This window comes from Rutilus rutilus, assembly GCF_951802725.1.
Source record: "Rutilus rutilus genome assembly, chromosome: 12".
Classification (NCBI taxonomy): Eukaryota; Metazoa; Chordata; class Actinopteri; order Cypriniformes; family Leuciscidae; genus Rutilus; species Rutilus rutilus.
In genome coordinates this window covers 20,544,451-20,566,700 of record NC_140217.1, presented here as the reverse complement: position 1 = coordinate 20,566,700, position 22,250 = coordinate 20,544,451, and the positions used below count along the sequence as shown (strand labels likewise).

General features: G+C 41.9%; 1 protein-coding gene across 3 annotated transcripts in view; it reads left to right on the top strand.

Moving 5' to 3' along the window:
• Nucleotides 1–22,250, top strand: part of rhbdl3 (rhomboid, veinlet-like 3) — a 125,231-nt gene continuing 102,981 nt past the window's right edge. For 2 of the 3 annotated variants that reach the window (XM_084426736.1, XM_084426735.1), the window contains exons 1-3: nucleotides 1–102; nucleotides 351–782; nucleotides 938–961. In XM_084426736.1, the coding sequence (XP_084282862.1) occupies nucleotides 687–782; nucleotides 938–961 (120 nt within the window). In that variant the 5' untranslated portion in view covers nucleotides 1–102; nucleotides 351–686. The remainder of the gene's footprint in view (nucleotides 103–350; nucleotides 783–937; nucleotides 962–22,250) is intronic. The other variant, XM_084426737.1, reaches the window with a different exon arrangement.

The following is a 22,250-nucleotide window of genomic DNA, read 5'->3' as shown; positions in this document are numbered from 1 at the left end:
CTCAGTCACAGTGAACTTTGGCAATGCGCTCTGTGGATGCTGGCAGAAGTCTCTCCTCTCGGGCACTGCTGGCACGCGTTGAGGATGCGAAAGAACAGCAAGGTACAATGACGCACCACAAATTAACACTTACGCATTTCACACTGTCTTGTTTTTAGTCTTGCGTGGTTTAACGTTGGTACGATAAACACAAGCCGCTGCTGACCTGATCGTTTCGTTTATCGCATTCTGTTTGGTGCCAATACCTTCTGCTTGAGCAAAATCACGCCAGGCACGACACTGGATGGTAATAATCTAACACACAAGGTGCCATGAAGGTATTTGAGAAAGAATTGCTGTTTCTCTTTCAGGTGACTGTCTAAGGACGCAGCCCGACGCTACAGGGAAAGACTGACGTGTTTAAAAATCTAACGCGAACTTATGTGTGACGTGCTGTGGATTTAAAGTGTCTAAAACATCCTGTAATGAAATATGGAAGCGAGGAGGAACTCCACGTACCCACTTAGTTTGGGATAAACTCACTTGCCATTGGATATTAGTATGACAGATCTGGAATAGTGCCAATTTAGCTCTGCAGGAAGTTCTGAGTTGTCAAAACCATATGGATATATGTGGAAGACATCATGGCAGAACTTTATGAGAGGAGATAATCGTTTTTTGAGTGGATTGAGAGGAGTAGAGGGGCTATGGTGAACTCATCACCAGCTGTCGCTGCTCACGCAGAGGGAGAAGAGATCGAGGTGCTGGAGAGCACTGATGTCCTTCCTGTAGCTCCAGAGGACGTAAGTGACAATGTGCAGATGTATGATTTATGTTGTTGAAAAACAGCAAAGAACAGAGATTAAATTTAGGTTGGGTCATCTTTTTCTCAGTTATATCTCTGTGTTCATTCCTTTCTCCTCCCTCTTTCTCTGTCTTACACAAATGCTTCTCTCAGCAATGGAAGTCTCTTTTTGACAAGGTAGGATTTCTGCTCTTATTGCCTGACAGTTTATTGTCTGTATTTGTCAGTTTGGTTAGGTGTAACTCTGTACATGTGCAGCGCAGGCCATGTCCTGTTTACTAATATGACAATAATTGATAACATTGTTTAATAAAATGATAAAAAGTAAAGTAGTAGAATCATGGAATCATAAGCGCCAATCCATACAGTACTAGGCCTACTGTAATACAATTCAGTGATAGTAAATTAAATGTACACAGCATGATTGAATGAAATTCAATGTAAGAATTGGTTCTCTTTCAATTCATGAGTTATAACTTATGTTTGTGTAAGGCCTAGAATGTAAATCATCAACATAATTTAAACTTTTAAATAAGGCTTTGTCATGCTAACACAGATCTGTATCCTATTTATTTTTATTTTTATCTCAATTCAAGTGAAGAATTTAATTGAAACGGGATTAATAAGGTTCATAACCCTGGTACGTTGCTAAAAACAATACAAAAACAAGCAAAAAAAAACAGAAAATGCTTTGACAAAATGGCTAATTTGGATCTGACAAAGTTTGGAAATAATCATTTCTGTTAATTGACCAAGTGGACATGTGTCATGAATCAAGTCCAATGATGAGGAAGGTCGATTAAGTGGTTCAAAATAACAACAAGGTTTATCTAGAAAGAGAAAACACGAATCAGATTGCAATGGCACAAACAATACCGGACACGGAAAGAAAGGAAATGAGGAACTTGAATAGACAAGGTGAACTAAATACAAACAGGTGTGCTCATTAATGAATGTCAATGACAACTAATGACTGTCAGGAAACTAGAACAAAGGAAACAGGTAACTAAAGAGAAACAAACTATGAAAGCGAAATTAAATAGAACATAACTTTGACAAAACGGATATTGATTGATGCAGATAATCTCAAAATATCGGTCTGCGATCATTTCCAGGGTACATATTCAATATCCTGGTTAGAGTTGTGTAGTCTAGTCCACTCTGAATCTTGCATTGGGAGGGGGGGTAGTTAGTGAAACAGAGCTGGGTGACAGACGGAGAGCGGTTCACCGTCTGCCCCTTCTTTCTCTTGCTTTCAGTCTCTCTCACTGGCTCTGCACCTGCCTAACCCTGACCCCCCACACATACTCCCCTGGGATAAAGACAGTGACATGAAGGATGAAGGGGCCCAATTTCAGAAGAAGAGAGAGACAGATATCAATATGAAGGGAAAGGGAGATTTTAGGGTTAAGAGGGTGGCAGACGTGAACAGAGAATGAGAGCTGTAAGGGTGCAGAAGGCTCGTGGTTGACCCTCTCCATCTCTGCTGGTTAGGGGAGGGAGGGGGCTCCCTTACAAGTGGGCCTCTCACTCCGCTCCCTTTATTTAGCCGACAACACTCTGAGTCCCTTAAGTGGCCTGCCTTCTGGGGTTTCGTCCAGTTTTGGGGTCACTGCCCTGCAAGGCTGTAAATTGGAGGCATTGTGGGATCTTAATGCCAAGAACACACTTCACTGATCGCAGATGTAACAAACTAATGAAAAAGAGGAGGAGGAGCTGGGCTGTTATATGACACAATATTAGAGTACAAACAATTTATAATTCACACATACATATTCATATGCTCAAACCTGACGGATGATGAAAAGCTGTCAGCATCAGATGATTGCATTCTTAGAAAGGCTACCAGTGACAGCAAAAGTCTTGTTTATTTCTGACAACTTATTAACTCACTGCATCCAAAAAACTAATCCATAAAACATGGTAGGATGTTAAAAGACTCACTGCGGATCAATTACAACTCTCTTTTAATAACACAGAATGTTAGTTTATGTCCCCAGATTAATTAAGTTTCATGACTGCAAAGTAGTAAATAATTCAATTCACTGACTTTTATCAACTTAGTTACAATACTAATTATTTTATCTTTGTTTTCCATAAATTAGGCTCTGAGTTGGTTGATTAAATTTAACACACTGCATAAGCAGTTTTTTTTTTTTTTTTTTTTATATATAAAAGGCAGTGGCTATTTGCACTAAAACTGCAAATAGTGATAGACACTATTTACACAAGTGAAAATAGCAGTATTTTCTTTGCACTAGTGTTAGATGCTATTTGCACTGTGTAAATAGTTGTTAGATGCTAATTATACTTACTGTAAATAGTGGCAGATAGGCCTACCATTTGCACTTCGGTGTATTGTAGTATATTATAAAACAGTATGCGGTAATAACATATTGAGTGCATTTCATTATATTTAATAAAATCATAAATGGATGCTATCTCCTTTGTACCTATACCCCTAAAGCCCTCCACTACACCTATTCCTAACACTACCCATTTTTACACTTTAATCCCATAATTAAATCATCTTTAGACAATTTATTTACACTTTTCAAATTTTATTTAAAATAAATGCCTCTCCAAGATTGCTCCAAATGCTATGGGAAAAGGGAGAAGAATGAGCTAGGAAAAAGGCGGATTCGAGTTCGGGTTGGTCGCGTCTAAAGCTAGCACCACCCACCTTACTCACCATGCTACTCCAGTTATCAGCAGGAGTTCTTTTGTAATTTTGCCTAGCTCGATCAAGTGTGCTGCACGCGTCCTGAAAAGTGAAGCCAAAGCATTTCAATTGCTCTCCCTGGTGGCTGGCTGCAGTATAGGTCTAAAACCCTGCCCTCTCCATGTAATCGAATGAGACAGGATTAATATTGACTTAAATTTTGCCAGTTGCTTTGTCTCTTTTCACTCTGCCAACGAAAATGGTTACATACAAGCCAAAAGCAGGATCAGCTAGTGTGTCTCTGAATATCACACAGTAGGTGGTGTTTTATTCCTGGAAGTGTTAGTGTTTTTGAACAAATCAGTTGAGTAAAGGATTCAGTGACTAACTCATAATGCACAAAAGACAGACTTGCAACGTATTGGTGTAAAAAATGTTACCTGCTGAATAAGTCACTGAAAATCCCCACCACTAACCAGACTGACAGCCTGTTTGGAACATTGCAAAGACAAGCAGTGGGATATAAACATTGAAAGTCCTTGTGCGTCAGTGATCTTGGAGTGCCGCCCAGCCAGTAAAATTCAAGAACTGTAACTTACTGAACAGTAAATAACAACAGAATCATCAATTGATTACTAGAGGTTGTTGTTTGTTGTGGAATGTATTTGAATCGAGTTGCGGTTTAACAGTGTGTTGCAGTTCTGCTACTATTCAACATAAACCTGATTTCAGACATGACCTTTGTGCTATAATTTATTTAATTGGTTGGATTTGTTGCAGCTTACAAGGGTCTTAGAAATAATACTGGGGATATAATTCATACTACTAGTTTCAGTGGGGTTTTGCCTGTAATACCCCAAACATAAACCCAACACATACAGTAGCTACATTCTACAGATATTTAGCTTTAGAATTAACACTGGGGATATAATTCATACTACTAGTTTCAGTGGGTTCTTGCCTGTAATACTCCAAACATAAACCCAACACATAGCACATAGCCCAACACATTCTACAGATATTTAGCTTAACAATGTCCAAATGAGCCCTAAAGAAAATTCACTTAATTCCTGCTTATTATGTTGAATTTGGGGTACAGAATCCTTATAACGCATTGTTAAAATGAAGTGCATTTAATTGTATTGAGTGTGTACTTGCAGTGTACTTTAAAAAAAATACTTGAAAAAGTTGCAGATAATATAATATTAATAAAATAAAAGGCCACTTAAATGTACTTGAAGAGAGTACACTTGATTGTTACTTTAAACACTTTAATATACTTTTAAAAAGTGCACTAAAATAATGTCAAATTAAATATAAATTTTGTTATGCTTTAAAGAAGTACACTTATTTTTCAGCCTGGTCTCATTGTTAATATATAGGTATCAATACGTAACATTTTCAGGTGTAAAACTTGTTTGGATAGATGTTGAAAGTACGATATGGACGTATTGACAACATTTAAACGTAAACATTATTGCATATTTACAGCTAAAAAAAAACTTAAAAGATTTATGAATCCTTTATATCATAACGATATTTGTATAATTGCCCCTTTGCCATTTTATAGATACATTTTAGATCCCTTACCCCACCCCCAAACCCAGAACATAATGGACCAAATTGTGTAGGAAAATTATTTTTTTCAAAATCCGCTGCTTTGCTGGTCAACGGCAAGAAGGCTTGAATCCTCAGAGTATCAGCGAAGAGAAGTGTCGTCGCTGAAGGAGAATTGATCTGAGAATCCTATGCCAGATCGCCTGCTTTTATAGCTAGATGCCATGCCCATATTGGCGCGCTCTGGCGGGCTTGATAGGCTTGTGCATCTCCGCTGCCTCGCCATTGGTTCGTTTTATTACTCTGCACGTACGAATGGGCGTGCAGTTTCACTGCGTGATTAAAAAGTCTTCAGAATTCGGAGAAAAAGGAGTTTTCCCCATAACAGCGTCTAGCGACGAGTAAAGTATCGTAAGGGCACATATTTAGTACCTGATTGTAATTTGAAATTATTTTAATTTGAAACTTTATTTAATATTACATTTAAAGTTTATATATTTTAAATGTATTAAATTGCAACTTCATCATTACAAATGTGTAATTACAAAAATATTTTAAAACATGACATACAAGTTTCAATAGAAATTTTATTAAAGTATATTTTAGTTTACCATAAGTAGTCGTCAGTACATTCGGCAGTACACTTTAACCATATTTTCAAAACAATAGATGTAATTTCACATAAATATGCACTTAAGTCTTACTTAAGTTGGTTGAAAAAAGCCTTCTCACATTTAACTAACTGAATTTAATGTACATTTAAAATATAATACATAATTTAATTGCAGTTAACATTCAGTTAAGAGTCCGAAAACATTACATTCAATTCGCACTTAAGTATATTCTTTTAACGTTTTAAATGTTTTAACATCTTTTATTTCTATAATAAGTACCCTTTTTAAAGGTATGGTAAAGGGTATTTCTTTTTCACTAGGGACATCTAAAATCTAACATCAAATGTATAGCTTGTCTTCTTTCTCTGGTATTGTTTTGAAGAGGCGGCCCATTATTGTTCTGTTGCTCACCACCTGCTCCTTATCTCTCATTCTACAAGCTGAGAAGAGAGTCTGACAGTGAAGGCGACCATTTGCATATACGCAACCCTATGTGTCCCAGTGGGCAATTAATACATAACAATCAAATACATTGTGTGTGTCCCTGAGCTCTTTGTGTTTCTGCGACCTTCAGTGATAAAAGTTTCCCAAATATCTCTACATGTGGCCTTGTTTCTGTTTTCAGACACATGCAGCGAGTGATTGTCCAATATATCTTTCACATTCTATTTTCAGTGTACTTTCCTCGTGTCTCTCTCGCTCTAGTATTTCTTCACAGCCCACTCTTTCTCTGACACTTTGCTTCTTTAAAAAAGACTGTGATAATAAGTGGAATCTCCCACTTGCAAAGTGTGAAAAAAAAGAGTGTTTGAACAAAAAAAAATAGACAGTTGCTAGAAATATCAGTTCAGTAGTTCTCTCTGAAGCGTGAAAGTGTAGAATGTGATAACATTCAGGTCAGTTGCCTGTGTAAAGCGATTGTCAAGAAGCAAGGGCATGCTTTGTCTCCTGAGGAGAAGGAAGTTGGCTCTCTCTTTATAACCAATTCTACTTTTCTGGGAGGGCTTTCTTCTAGAACATGGATTCACAGAACTGCTCTCTTTCAGACATCTCAGTAATGTTAGGCATGCTGGCAGTGGGGCCTGGGTCAACGTCAGCATTCCAACTCATCTTAAAAGGTGTTCAGAGGGGTTCTGGTCTGGTCTTTGTGCAGGCCAATCAATTTGGACCAGATAAACCTTTACTTTTTGGACCTCTTTTTGTACATGGGCATATTCAGGCTGGGAAAGAAATGTACGCATAATAAAATGTTTTTCTAGGGAGATTGCTTTGTTGTACGTTTGATATGATGCACCTGTTAGTACTGGATGTAGGTAGACTTGATAATTAAAACAATGGTTTTCAAGCTGGGGTCTGCAAGATGGTAATTGAGGGTCTGTGGTAAATTTTAGAATTGCAATAAATGTTTTTAGGGCAGTCAAAGTTGATTTAAATATGCTTAATGCAATAATTTTTAAACATATTTACTGAATTTGATATTTTTGGACAAGAGCAGAGCACTGTTATTCAATTATCTAAAGAGACTCAATTATCAGTTTCAAAACAATCACATACTGTTTGTTTACTTTAATAAACAAATAAACATACTAAATATTCATGTTAAAAAAAGATCCATTTATACCACAAACATAAATAAAATTGAAAATTAAAAATTTCAGTCTCACTGTTTTCACTGTTGTGAAAATGAAAATAAATATCATTATTAAATGCATTTTTTTTATTAAATACAATATTATTAAATGCAAAAATTAAATAAAAGTTAAAGTTAAAAAGTAAAAATTTGATGAATACAGTTTTATTTATCATATGTTATATTTATTTTGTAGTCATATTTATGTTATAATATAATACTGTTTTGATCTGTTTTCTATTTGCCATGGTTAATATTTACTATTTTTCATAGTGTGATTTTTGGTGAAAGCCATAATAATAATAATTAATAATTAATATTAATTATATAATAATATACAATATACATAGGCCTTTATGGAACCTACAGCAATTAAAAAGAAAACAATATACCATGAGACTTAAGCCTAGTCCCAGACTAAAATGCATGTTTGAGCTGTTTTAACTGAAAGCAACTTTCACTGACATTGTAACGATGAGGTAGGCACGGACGAGGCGGAGAGAGAATCCACATGCAAGCACGACTTTAATAAAACAAACAGGTAATCCAGGGCAAACAACGGAACTCAGGACAGGAACATAGGACAGCAACAAGCAACAGCTACAAGCTACAAAACATGGCACAGAACAGGAAATAACAAAAGTCCACACAAGACAAGGAGAACACAAGACAGGGATCATGACAGACATATCTTAAAATATGTCAGTGCCATTGTTTTGTCTTAAGATGCACATCAGTGATGTGTTTTTTTTTTTTCTAAGGCATGTTTATAAAAGCTACTTAAATGTCCTAACGGACCTAGCCAGTTGCATAAACATAGCCATAATGTTAATACTGTGTCTTAAGAACTAGTATGATCAACTAGAAGTTAGTTAGGGGTAATCAGTCTTAATGTTCGGTGTCAAATTAGACCAATCTACATTTTTATGTTACTGACTTTAAAAAGTTATTAACAGTCTTGAAAATTGGATGACTAACTTGTAAGACTAGTCTTAACAGTTTATGCAACTGGCCACTGGTTTAATCTAAGCCCTGTCTGTGAAACCAGGCCATAGTGTCCCCTTTTTTTAAATCATGGATAATAACAAGTGAAATTTTAATGATATTTTTTACTATTGAACTGCCCCTGGTTTCCATTTCAGAAATCTGGTCACCTTAAGATAGACATATAGTGTAATGAGTGTTGATGTATCAGCATTGAGAGTGGGATCACTGGGCCAAGGAAACTGCATACATTCGAAAATGAATCTTTGATGTTTTAATTGAAGCGCAAGGTGCCATCTCTGGTACTTCAGACTTGAACCCAGAATGAAGAAAGAGTGAATGATAAAGAGACACTGTGTGGGTGTACATATGAGGGTATCATGGTCTACCCTCGTGATAGCTGTGTGTCCAAAATGAAGAACTTTGCTTGCTTTCATGCTCTACTCTTCTCATCACTTTGGCTGTAAATTGAGCTCACAGCCCACATACTGTCTGGTCAACACACAGCTATCTTTCTCACACACTCACATATGCACAGTGTGTGTGATCAGAATCTGCTCATCAGTGGGGGTAGAGACAGTCTAGTGATCAGAGATGGTGGTTGCAGGTTAAATCTCAAGATAGGGGCAACCCATGAGTAACTGTAATAATTCCTCATTATCACTGAGTCCTTCAATAAAACACTCCAGGTTGCTCCAGGATAACAGCCTACATTGTGCTTTGGATAAAAACATTAATGACAGTGGAAGTAAGCGAGTCAGTCGTACAAAATGTGTTTTTCTGTTCATTATCAGATCAATGCAAATGTTCTCAAATTCAGATTATTGATAGGCATCATTTGTATTTACATATTGCTGACATGACACACAAGTGTGTTGCAGATCACAGCTGTTTTTCCTCCTTCCGACTCGTGTAGTCCGATTCATGAACACGTGACTTGTGCGTTGGTTCTTTTTAATGAATCATTCAGAAAGACTCACAACCGCAACAGTTACGAATCCTTCACAAATCCTTCTGACATATCTTTCATTGGCTTCTGAATCAACATAATGTATGACTCACTCACTGAACTGCAAGTTCCATGTCAATGCATCATTACTTCAATATAGCCATTAGGCTGCTCTTACTTGCGTCAAGAGCGCAGCAATATATTCACAATATATTCTCTCTTTCTCCTAATTTTTTATTGCTTACCATAATCCTTGTGGTAATGCATTGCAACTGGTAAGTAATTTAATAATATGAGCATTTTTAAATATACGCCATTTATTCTTATAAACTTTTTATTCATCAAAGCATCCTGAAAAAAAAAAAATGCAGCTCTTAACTTTTTTCATCATTGATAATAATAAGAAATGTTACTTGAGCATCAAATCATCATATTGGAATGGTTTTGAAGGATCATGTGACACTGAAGACTGGAGTAATGGCTGCTGAATATTCAGCTTTGCCATCACATGAATAAACAAATGCAACCTTGTTGAGAATGAGACTTCTTTGAAAAACATTAACCCCTGGGGCCAGTTGCATAAACATAGCCATTATGTTAAGACTGTGTCTTAAGAACTAGTACGAACAACTAGCAGTTAGTTAAGGGGGATCAGTCTTACTTTTGGGTATCAAATTAGTCCAATCTACATTTCTATGTAATGGACTTAAAAAAGTCTTGATGACTAACTTAAAAATGTATGTAAGGCGAGTCTTAGCAAGTTTATGCAACCGGCCTGGTTTTCACAGACAAGGCTTAAGCCTAGTCCCAGACTAAAGGCATGTTTGAGCTGTTTTTTTTTTTAAAGGCACATTTATAAAAGCTACTTCAATCTCCTAATTAAACTAAGGCCTAATCCTGGCTTAATCTAAACCCTGTCTGTGAAACCAGGCTTAAATGTCTTACTGAGTCCAACTTTTGAACTGTAGTGTAACTTTTTTTTTTTTTTTTAAAGATTGATTATAACTCTTTAGTCCTAGCAAATGGATGAAATGGGTTGGAAAACCCTACTGTAACAAACAGGATGTAAATCTCAAAAAGAAAGAGGAAAGCATAAAATCCTCCGTCACAAAGACTTCTGCTCTGAAACAGTCTTTGGTGTTGTATGACATGTGAGTCATGACTGTAGTTACTGTAGATCACTGGAGCAGGTTCAGTGTGTTTGACAGGTGATGCTCAGATTTCAGAGTGTCTCTGGTTTATGCGATTAGAGAAGCCATTCACATGGTAACAGTTTCAGCCATGAAAACACTGCCACCACTGGTGCAGGATTTTCTGTTAGTTTCATTATGAGTCTTATGTGTCTGAATTTATTATCTGTAAGTATGTGTCTGCATACATGTGGAAAGGGAACCTGTGCACTGTAGACATGTTCCAGCATGAAAGAACATACAGCTTTTTTCAAGAGACGTCTAGTCTAACAGGTTGATAAAAGCTTACTACTCCCATATCCAGTCAGTCAGTCCATATCAGATTTTCACTTGAGAAAATCTTACCAGACCTGCTTATTATCATTTAATCTAACTCCATTTGGCCTTTTGCAGACTGGTTCATTCCTGAGACAGATGATTTTCTTTGACTTGTCTTTGTCCCACACCTTTTCAAAAGGTGTTTTGTGTACTTTAAGTTGCAATCAAAAACAGGGTCCAACATTTTTTGCCAAAAAATATACTTATAGTTTTATTTTATTTTATCTGTAACAACCAGTGCAGATCATTGTGTCTCACACAGTTTTATCCATAACAGCACCTGTCATAAAAACATGAAGAAGACACATTTGTTTTAATGGTTGAATGCGAGGAATATTCCGTACCACATAAAAATTCTGGAGAAAAAAATTTGGTATTATAAATAAATAAATAGTGGCATGTATATATAACATGTTTTCTTTAGTTGATGGTTTAGACCAGGGATTTCAAACTCAGGATACATTTACACAACAATGATGTACTAAACACATTTTTTGCGTACATGCGACAACATTGTCAAAACTTGTAAAGAAACACTACGTGCCTATAGACTGAAAAAGTAATATGCATACGCACAACGTCACAGTTACAAATTCGCATTTTTTTAGTTTGTAGGGAGGCGATGACAGTATCGTATTCAAAAGCTTGCACTTTGAAACACGTTTTCAAAAGTTTCCGTGTAAATGAATGCACAAAACTTTGATTTATTATGATTTTAATATAAATGAATTTATTCCTTCTGATTGAGTGTTTTGTGAAGATGAAAGATGAAGGTGGTAGCATCACTATGAACTTCAAGGCTCCTAGCAAAGGACTTTAAATGATAGTACTTTACGAAAAATAACTTTGTTTAGCAGAACTACTCTGAAGGGAGTAGCAAATCCCTGAATGCTTCAGGGAAATTTTCACTGTCTCTGAAAAGTGCAGTTAATTGGCTTTGGATGATCATGTCTTCAAAAGTAAAATCTACTATTCATATCTATTTTTATGTTGGCTCTCTAGCGGCATTTCCACTGAAATTACCCGGAACAATTTGTCCCAGGAAGTTTTTCTCCTCCTGAACTGTTGCTGTCTGAGTTTCCATTGTGGTATAAAGTACTGTGAAGATTTGGCAAATTAGTCCAGTGACATAGGTCTGCTCAAACTCCATTGTTGATTCGAATAGCAAAACATCTCTTACTGCATGCACCACAACAGACTTTTAGGGGCTGTTTACACCTGGCCACTTCATGCGTTTTCTCAGATCGGGTAGCTATCCGATCGTGAAAAGACCAGGGGTCTCATTTCTAAAACTGTGCGTAGGAACCTTACTAAAAGTGTACGTGCGCCCGAAAGCCAAAAATGGCGTACGCAAAAAAATATTCAGATTTATAAAACCGTGCGTACGCCAGAACCTGTGCAGAATTCACTTTATAAATCCCAGTCAGCGGAAGATTGTGCGTACATGCGTCTCCTCCCCGAAATAACCATATATGGAGCTTACAACGCCTAGTTTTACTATGCAGATCCTCATCTGCATATCATTTGCATATGATTATTCATCCACGTGATAACGTTTAACGGTACAAGACACATTACATTAATAAAAATCAAGTAGTTGCCTATCCTTGCCTTGTTTTTGAATACATAAATCAAATAGTGTAAAACACATTTCAGAGAAAGTTTTTTTCTCAGTCTTTTCCACTGGCCGAATTGTATTTTTAATTGATTTATATTTTTAATGGAAACAGATAGGCCTTGGGCATTATTTGCACGAAACTATTTTCTCAGACAATCTGGTATTATCATGATAAGCAATTCTCTCTGTGGTTAAAACATTAAAACACAGCACACCAGAGGAAAAGTGTTCAAAAGCATCGCATCCACAACAAATATTTCTATTGACTGAATTTGAATATAAAAATGTTGTAACTTCTCAGTAATGATTTCATGTTTAAGTGCTTAACTCCATTAATTTGAATGGCATATTTAATCTAAATGTTTATATCAGAAGTAAAACATAGTTTAAATCATTATTTTATTTATTTAAACTTGTGGTGACCCACAAGGAAGTCTGAAAGAGACATTCACCAAGGGACTGTACCTTTAAGGAGAAGGGGGTTTAGACGATGACGAGTTCCGGTTTTGACGTTGTGTTTTGTTTTTGATATCACTCGCTGTACTGTGTGATAGACTTATTGAAGTGGATAGTAAAGTTGACTCGACGCATCTCCGTCTCTTGTCTCCTCACTTACCGCACTCCACATTGGTGACCCCAACGCGAGTTGAACACGGCTGAATTATGTCACACAACGACGGTGGTGAAAACGCTGCGGCCGCGGGGCCGGCCGCTGCTAGCGGCGCGGCTAATGTCGGCGCGATCTACGCAGCCACCATCAAGTTACCGGACTTTTGGCAGCACAATCCACGGCCGTGGTTTCAGCACATCGAGGCACAGTTCCAGCTGAGAGGAATAACACAGGACGTTACAAAGTATTTCCACGTGGTAGCGGCCTTAGATGCCTCGACGACGGCCAGGGCTATGGCGCTGTTAGAGGCTCCTCCAGCTGACGGCAAGTACGACGCACTTAAAACGTTCCTGTTGAGCCTCTTTGAACTGTCAGAACTGGAGAAGGCAGACCGCCTGCTGTCCCTGAACGGCCTTGGCGACAGCAAGCCGTCCGAGTTAATGGAGAGGATGCTGGCGGTGCTGGGCGCGGCGGATCCCTCATTCCTTTTCGCCCACATATTCCTGCGGCAGCTTCCAGCACCCGTGCGTACCGCACTGGCTAGTTCCCCCCTCCCTTCCTCCAGAGACTACCGAGCACTGGCTGTGGAGGCAGACAGGATTTTCCTCGCCAACCGGCAGCAGTTTGTCCATGCACTGCTGCCCACCCAGCGCACGTCTGTTCCACCCTTGGAGGACGACCCAGACACTGCAGCTGCTGTGACGGCCCGCCGACAGCGTGAGGACGGGTGGTGTTATTACCATTCCAGGTTTGGGGCCAAAGCCAAGCAGTGTCGTCAGCCTTGCAGTTTTGGAGCCCAGGGAAAAGCCAGGGCCGGCGCTCATTAGCAGCTATGGGCGCTGGCCGTGACTGCAAGCTGTTGTTCATCACTGACACCTTGTCCGGCCGGCGGCTGCTGGTCGATTCTGGGGCTCAGCGCAGCATCCTGCCAGCGCAGCCTGTGGACACCATGGCTGGCGGGCACGGCCCCCCGATGGACGCCGCTAACGGCACACCCATTCGTACCTATGGCACGAGGCATGTGGAAGTGTGTTTCGGCGGGCGGCGTTTCGGCTGGGACTTCGTCATGGCTGCTGTGTCTACGTCGCTCCTGGGGGCGGATTTTCTCTGCGCTTATAGACTGTTGGTGGATGTTACAAACTGCCGCCTGATCGACGCCCTCTCTTTTGCTTCGTACCCCTGCACGCTGGGAGGGACAGGGGCGCTTTGTCTGTCAAACACGCTGGCCAACGGGGACCTGTATCAACGCCTACTTGCTGAGTTCCCTGACATCACCACGCCCACGTTTTCATCGGCGGTGGCTAAGCATGGCGTGGAGCACTACATCACCACGGTGGGCCCCCCAGTCTACGCACGAGCCCGTCGCCTCGACTCTGCCAAGCTCGCTATCGCCAGGGAGGAGTTCGCCACCATGGAGCACCTCGGCATCGTGCGCCGCTCTAACAGCCCGTGGGCTTCCCCCCTGCACATGGTGACCAAAGCTGATGGCGGATGGCGTCCCTGTGGAGATTTCCGTCGCCTGAACGACGCCACCACACCCGACCGTTACCCAGTGCCGCACATCCAGGACTTCTCCGCCCACCTAGCCGGCGCCACCATTTTCTCAAAGGTGGACCTGGTGCGCGGTTACCACCAGGTGCCTGTCCACCCGCAGGATGTCCCCAAAACAGCAGTCATCACACCCTTTGGCCTTTTCGAATTCCTACGGATGCCTTTCGGCCTCAAGGGGGCAGCGCAGACGTTTCAGCGTCTCATGGACTCGGTGCTGCGAGATATGCCGTTCATGTTTGTTTACTTGGACGACATTCTCGTGGCCAGCGCGTCCGCAGACGACCACCGGACGCATCTCCGGCAGCTGTTCGGCCGGCTCAGTGAGCATGGCCTCATCATCAACCCGGCCAAGTGCGAGTTTGGCCGGTCATCCATCACTTTCCTCGGCCACCACGTCACCCCACAGGGGGCAGTCCCCCTCCCTGCTAAGGTGGAGGCCGTCGCCAGTTTTCCACGCCCACGCACTGTGAAGTCCCTGCAGGAGTTCCTGGGCATGGTGAACTTCTACAACCGTTTCCTCCCCCGTGCGGCCCAGCTCATGCGTCCATTGTATTACGCCTTGCGGGGTAGGAGACCGGCGGACGTGTTGGATTGGTCCCCAGAGATGACTGATGCGTTTGATGCTGCCAAAACTGCGCTGGCCAACGCTGCTCTGCTGGCGCACCCGTCTCCGACCGCCCCAGTTGCTCTTACTACGGACGCCTCTGATTATGCCGTGGGGGCTGTGTGTGAGCAGTGGGTGAGCGGAGCCTGGCAGCCGCTGGCCTTTTTCAGCAGGAAGCTCCGGGACAATGAGAGGAAGTACAGCGCCTTCGACAGAGAGCTCCTTGGTCTTTTCCTCGCCACCCGTCATTTCCGTTTCCTGTTGGAGGGTCGGCGGTTCACGGCTTTCGTTGACCACAAGCCGCTGACGTTTGCTATGGCCAAGTCTACGGAGCCATGGTCTGGTCGACAGCAGCGTCAGCTCTCGGCCATCTCCGAGTTTACCACTGACATTCAGCACGTGGCTGGCAAGGACAATTTCGTCGCCGACTGCCTCTCCCGGGCGGTCGCTGGTTCCGTCCACTTGGGCCTCGACTATGCGGCTATGGCTGCGGATCAAATGGCGGACTCTGAGGTGCAAGCCTACAGGACGGCCCCCACGGCGCTGCTCATGGAAGATGTGATGTTTGACACGGCGAACTCTACACTCCTCTGCGACGTCTCCACTGGGCAACCTCGCCCCATGGTACCTGCTGCCTGGAGGCATAAAGTTTTTGATGCCATCCATGGTCTTTCCCACCCGGGGGTGAAGGCCTCTACCAAGCTGGTGGGGGCCAAGTTCGTCTGGCCGGGCCTGCGGAGGGACGTCAGGGCCTGGGCGGCGGCCTGTGTGGCGTGCCAGCGCGCAAAGGTGACTCGTCATACCAAGGCTCCTTTGGCACCCTTCAAAGTGCCAGAGAGACGTTTTGATCATGTGAATGTGGACCTGGTGGGCCCACTTCCCCCCTCCCGTAGTTACACCTACCTCCTCACCATGGTGGACAGGACCACCAGGTGGCCAGAAGTAGTTCCCCTGTCCTCCACTACATCAGCGGAAGTGGCCCGGGCGTTCATTATGGCTTGGGTGGCCCGTTTCGGCACACCGTCCGACCTCTCCTCGGACCGGGGCCCGCAGTTCACATCGGAGCTTTGGTCTGCGGTCGCCGAGGTCCTTGGGGTGAAGGTCCATCGTACCACAGCCTATAACCCACAGAGCAACGGATTGTGCGAGCGGTTTCATCGTGACATGAAGGCCGCGCTCAGGGCCAGCCTTACGGGCAGCGACTGGGCTGACCGCCTCCCATGGGTTATGCTTGGCCTTCGCTCCGCCCCCAAGGACGATCTTCAAGCCTCATCGGCCGAGCTGGTGTATGGCCAGCCTCTGCGTGTCCCGGGGGAGTTTCTTCCAGATGCCACGGCCCCGTGGTCAGTTGCCTCACATCGGGCTGCGTCTCGGGACATTGCAGACGCTTTTGTTCCTATTCCAACGTCTCACCATGGCCTTCCCCGGTCCTACGTGCCCAAGGATTTACCATCAGCCAAGTATGTTTTCATCCGCCACGATGGCCATCGGACACCGCTGCAGCCCCCATACGATGGGCCCTTCCGTGTCCTGGTGGGGGGGTCTAAGAACTTTGTTGTGGATATGGGGGGCAGGCCTGAGCGGGTGGCTATTGACCGTCTCAAGCCTGCTCATGTGGATATTGGCGAACCGCTTCAGCTGGCCCTGCCCCCGCGGCGAGGGCGCCCACCTGCGGCAACCTCGCCCCCTGCCCCTGCCCCGCCCCTTGCCCCTGCCCCTGCCCCGCCCCTTGCCCTTGGCCCCTCTACTGTTAGGCGTAGCCGGTATGGACGCCCAGTCCGCCCCCCTGTACGTTGACTTTGTTGAAGGGACTGTTATGTACTGGACTGTTCTGTTTTGCACTAGTGCATAGTGTCACATGTTCTATTTGGGGTACATGTTCGGCCTGGCCCTGTTATTATGGGTGAATTCTGGGGGGGCCTGTGTGGTGACCCACAAGGAAGTCTGAAAGAGACATTCACCAAGGGACTGTACCTTTAAGGAGAAGGGGGTTTAGACGATGACGAGTTCCGGTTTTGACGTTGTGTTTTGTTTTTGATATCACTCGCTGTACTGTGTGATAGACTTATTGAAGTGGATAGTAAAGTTGACTCGACGCATCTCCGTCTCTTGTCTCCTCACTTACCGCACTCCACAAACTGTTATTTGCGTCAGTTTCACTAAACGGCCCAACGCGCTCGCTGGCGCGGACATTTAAGAAGGGATGGATATTTGCTTCAAGTGACAGGCTTGGTGAGTGAAATTATATTTGTATTATCTTTCTGTATATGTTTAATTTTCTTTAAATTTTCTGTCTAAAAGTGACCAAAAAGACACTTAACTCCAGCTCACCATCGGTGTCGCCAATTCCCTTTGTCTCCAGAATGTGCGTACGCACGGCTCAAAGTTTGCTTAAAGGCGCGCACATTGGCCCTCATTTATCATTCTTGCGTAGAAACGGGCGTATATGTTGGCGTAAGATTATGCTTACACTCTTCTCACCGCCTGATTTATGAAGCTGTGTGTACCCAGAGAATGTCTAATATGGCGAGAAGTTTCACTCTCACTACACTTCCGGCTTCTGAACTGGTTGCAGTTCCACTCTGATTCCATATGAGGGCGCTCACAGGACGAGTGCAGAATGAATGGAGGTCAATGGCGGTATACCCCTCAAAATCCACTTTTCTCAGGATATAATTTTTTGTCTAATAATTTTAATGTTGTATTCGAAAGGAGATGCAAAGAAATTACACATTGCTGGATGTTAGATTTTTTAGAGTCAGTTATTTGCTTTAAAAAGTCTTTCAAAATGTCAATGACGTCAGAATGCTGACGTCATTAGCAGAATGCTAGCGTGTTATGGGCAACAACAACTCAACCTGTAAGAAATCAAAACGACATAAGTACTCGTTCATTCAACTTTCGACCTAAAACCCATGTTGAACTTGCAAAATCTACAATCAGATCTGAGATTTCTCAACGGCAATCGGGTGAAAGAGACAAATTTAGCTGTCTAGCCCCATTGACTCCCATTCATTTTGCACTCATGGCGATCGCCCCAGTGGAACTCTGGTGGTACTACAACCAAAATTCGGTACAATAGGACTTAATAGGGAGTGGGCAGGCTCTCCGTAGACGGGCTCTGGTGTACCTTTGCAATCCAGGTGTACGCAATACCTGCGCTTGATAAATGCCGCGGCTGAAAACGAGCGTCATTAGAATAACACGCCCCTATATATTCAAGTCTCCGCTCCCCCCACGCCCTCATTTTACGCCATGGACACACGGAAGACGGCAAAGAAGAGAAACTTCTTTGAGAAAGAGAAAGCGAAACCAGGGAAGTGGAAAGAAACAAAATTGATTTCTAGATTTTTATTATTAATGACGCTTATTCTTATTTAGAAGAAGAATGTCGTTATTATTATTATTTGTACTATTATTATTATTATTATTATTATTTAAAAGAAGAAGAATGTCGTTTTTATTATTTTGTCAGTCTGAATAATTTTTTTGGTCATTGAAAGCCTTTCATTACTAAACCCAGTCCGTGCACACCTGCCGGGCCTAACCCTGGCCTAACCATCGTTTCAAAGAATAGTACAACGGCGAGCGCGTCGAGTATAAACGCCTCGTCCGTTTGGGGAGGTGCGCACGCAGTCTGCGGAGACTCGCGCTGCGGAGCCAGGCGAAAAACAAGGCTTGAAACGTCAGGTAAAGCGCACAGGCTCGCAACTTAAGGAATACATATACCTACAATTCAAATGCTTTGGTAAAGTCACACAAATTAAACATTGAAGTCCATGTTGCACAAAAATAAACACTGAAGTTTATAATTACTATGTTGTTGTTTTTTTTACAGTGGGTCATAATATATCATATCTTTTAGTTTGTCAGTGCGTTTTGTGGTGTTAGGAATTGTTTTTCTGCGCATTCCCGCACTCAAAACGTGCGTACACCACCTCCTGAGCTGGCGTAGGATTTGAGCGTGCCGTACGCCAACGTCCATATTGATAAATCTCAAAGTCACCGTGGTTTTGGGTGTACGCCAGGTGTACGCTGGAAATTTGGTGTACGCACTTTTGATAAATGAGGGCCATTCTCCCGTCAAGTTTGTTTTTTATAGATCACAACCTTTGCGTGGGAACTGGCGTACGTACGTTTCCAGCCCCATTTTGTGCGTACGCACGCTTTATAAATGAGACCCCTGGTGTAAATGCCCACCGAAACGCATTCGAGACGGATTTGAATCCGATCGCTCAAACCACTTCAGGAGGTGGTCTGGGCCGCATTCCAGACGAAACTGGACAAGTGTATGCTGGTTGTTGAAACCACATATGTAAATTGTACTCCTCCCAAAAATTATAAAAAATAAATAAACGTGTGAGAGCGTGTTATAGGCTACTGGAACACGCATCACCGCAGATGAGAAGCTGAGCATCTATTCATTAAGCCAACGTGCAAACTATCGCAAATCAAAGTGAAAGTAAGTCGCAGACGCTTAACACACAATCATCATCATTAAAAGTAAATAAACGAAATGATTTTACCCAGCTACAGCAGGGCTGTTGCCGCTCTCTCTTATTGCGGTCTTTGATTTTGAATGATTTTAGCTGATGATCAATAAAATGCAGCTCATATCTTGCTTTCGGTGACGTGCACTCCATTAAATCTGCATATAGCGCGGGAATTGAAGATCGGATTTAAATCCGTTTCGCAAAAACACATAATGTGACCAGGTGTAATGGAATCGTTTTGATAAATCAGATAGCTGTATTAGGGGTGGGAGAAAAAATCGATTCTTAGATGCATCGCGATGCGGACGTGGACGATTCTGAATCGATTCACAAATGTCAAAAATCGATTTTCTAAAAAAATTATTATTATTATTTTCTTTCTAATTAACGTAATATTGACGGAACGCAAAAGGCGGAACTAAAGCGGACGTGCAGTGCGCGGACAGTCTGTGGCGTGCACATAACAGACGTGCACACAGAGTTGCGCACATAATAACAGAGACGCACGCGGTTGAGCGCCAAATTCGAACGACAGCCTCTTCGTTAAAAGCTAACATATGGTAAATTGTCCACAGTTTCTGGTCTCATTGACTTCCAATCCATAGTAGGAAAAAAATATAGGCTACTATGGAAGTCAATGAGACCAGAAACTGTCTGGTTACTGATATTCTTCTAAATATTTTCCTTTTTTGTTCAGCAGAAGAAAGAAATTCATACAGGTTTGAAACAATATGAGGGTGAGTATATGATGACAGAATTTTCATTTTAAAGTGGAGTATCCATTTAAATGCTAGAGATTCATGAAGTTTGTATTCATTGACTACAAGTTTGCTGATAGTACAGGCACACATTTATTTTCCTGTTGGTTCTTTGCCATGTTGGGACATACGCTAGCAAATGTAACCTTTCAGTTGACTTGCCAAATCACTGCCATTTGTTTTATTAATAAAATTAATATAGGAAGTATTGGAAGTAAATTCGTTATGGGTCATCATAAATACTTTTCTTTAAAAGTACCAAGATAAAAAAAAAAAAGATGCATCGATAATCGTTACTCTCTGAATCGTAATCGAATCGTGAGGTGCCTAGAGATTCCCACCCTTAATAGCTATCCGATCTGAGAAAATGCATGAAGTGGCAGGTGTAAACAGCCCCTTAAAAATGGTGTTTGAGATGAACTCAACCAATCAGCATGTTCAGCGCCCAAGTCGCACCCCCATAACTTTGAAAAAGTACTACCTCGCAAGCAGGGACTTTCTGAGGGGGAGATTTTTACCCAGAACTTCATTTAGACCCTGGTCCCTGTGGTCGAAACACACAGAGTAACACCTCAAAGTCCCTAGTTCCTGGGGAAAGATCCTGCGGTGGAAACGTGGTTTAAGTCAGTGGTTTTCAGTCCTGGTCTTGGGGACCCACCACTCTGCACATTTTGCATGTCTATTATTTAACACACCTGATTCATGAACTGAACTGAGTGTGTCAGATAAGAGAGACATACAAAATGTACAGAGCGGTGGGTCCCCAGGACCAGGACTGAAAACCACTGCTCTAAGTAAAACAGGACTTTATTGAAGTCAATACTCCTACCTGTCTTTTTATGGCTGGCGGAACATCCTTCATCTATTTGTGGTCAAATATTGGTTTTCAGGCCTCTAAATGCATTATCTTAAACATTAGTTTTTCGTTTGACTTAATACGGTAACAGCTGTTGTGTTGTGTCTGTCTGTGTGTGCATGTGCATGTGCCTGAGTTACATGCACATGTAATTTGGATGTGTATTGATTTTATGATTTTATCTTTGAATATTTATGGATGCCTTCCCTCTGTAAATGCGTGTTTGAGGGAGTCTATCTCTAAGTGTGGGTGTCTCATCTGTGTTTATTCTTAATTACAGACCGATAATGTGGATTCATGACATAATTAGAAGACTTCAGCCTTTAGTGTGTTTAGTGTTGAGCCTTTCTGTCGTCATACAAATTAAACGTAGAAATCCTGGGAATGTTCTGCAATGTGGTATAAGATTTGAAACGCTGTGGTGAGCTGCAGTATACTGTAGGATACAATATTTGGTATTTTGCCATCATTATATACTCTTATGTTGATAAACTGGCGTTATATCGGCTCAAATTGTGTGTAATTGAAAAGTCGAGAAGGCTTACCCTCCTGATCTGGTATAAAAATCACTTCCTCCTCTGTTCTTAATTACAAAAACAGACCGGTGTGTCCCTGTTTTAGATGCAATTGTACGATTGTAGTAAAACTATATAGGTGCAATTTCTGAAGAAGTGATGCTAGGTTGTGGTTGTGGTCTATAGTGAGTGGCTGTTATAACATCCACCACCGCCTTTATTTGTGTAATGATTTGGTTGTGGTGGTGAGACAGCATTCAGCAGACAGAGTGAAAATCCAAACGCAGTTTATTAACAAATGTAATCCAAGGTCATAGTCCATACCAGGCAGAGGGTTAAGCACATGTAAATAGTCTGGAATACAAATCCAATCCACAGAGGAAGACAGGAACAAGAAATCCAAAACACAGGAAAAGATAAATATAAAGAAACCAGGAACTGCTCAAAATACTGACAGAGTGTGAACCGAACCAAATCAATCAATCAAACAAACAAACAAATAAACAAGACTTCATATTGAATGAAGGCAAAAGGCATTTAAATAGACAGGGTGATGA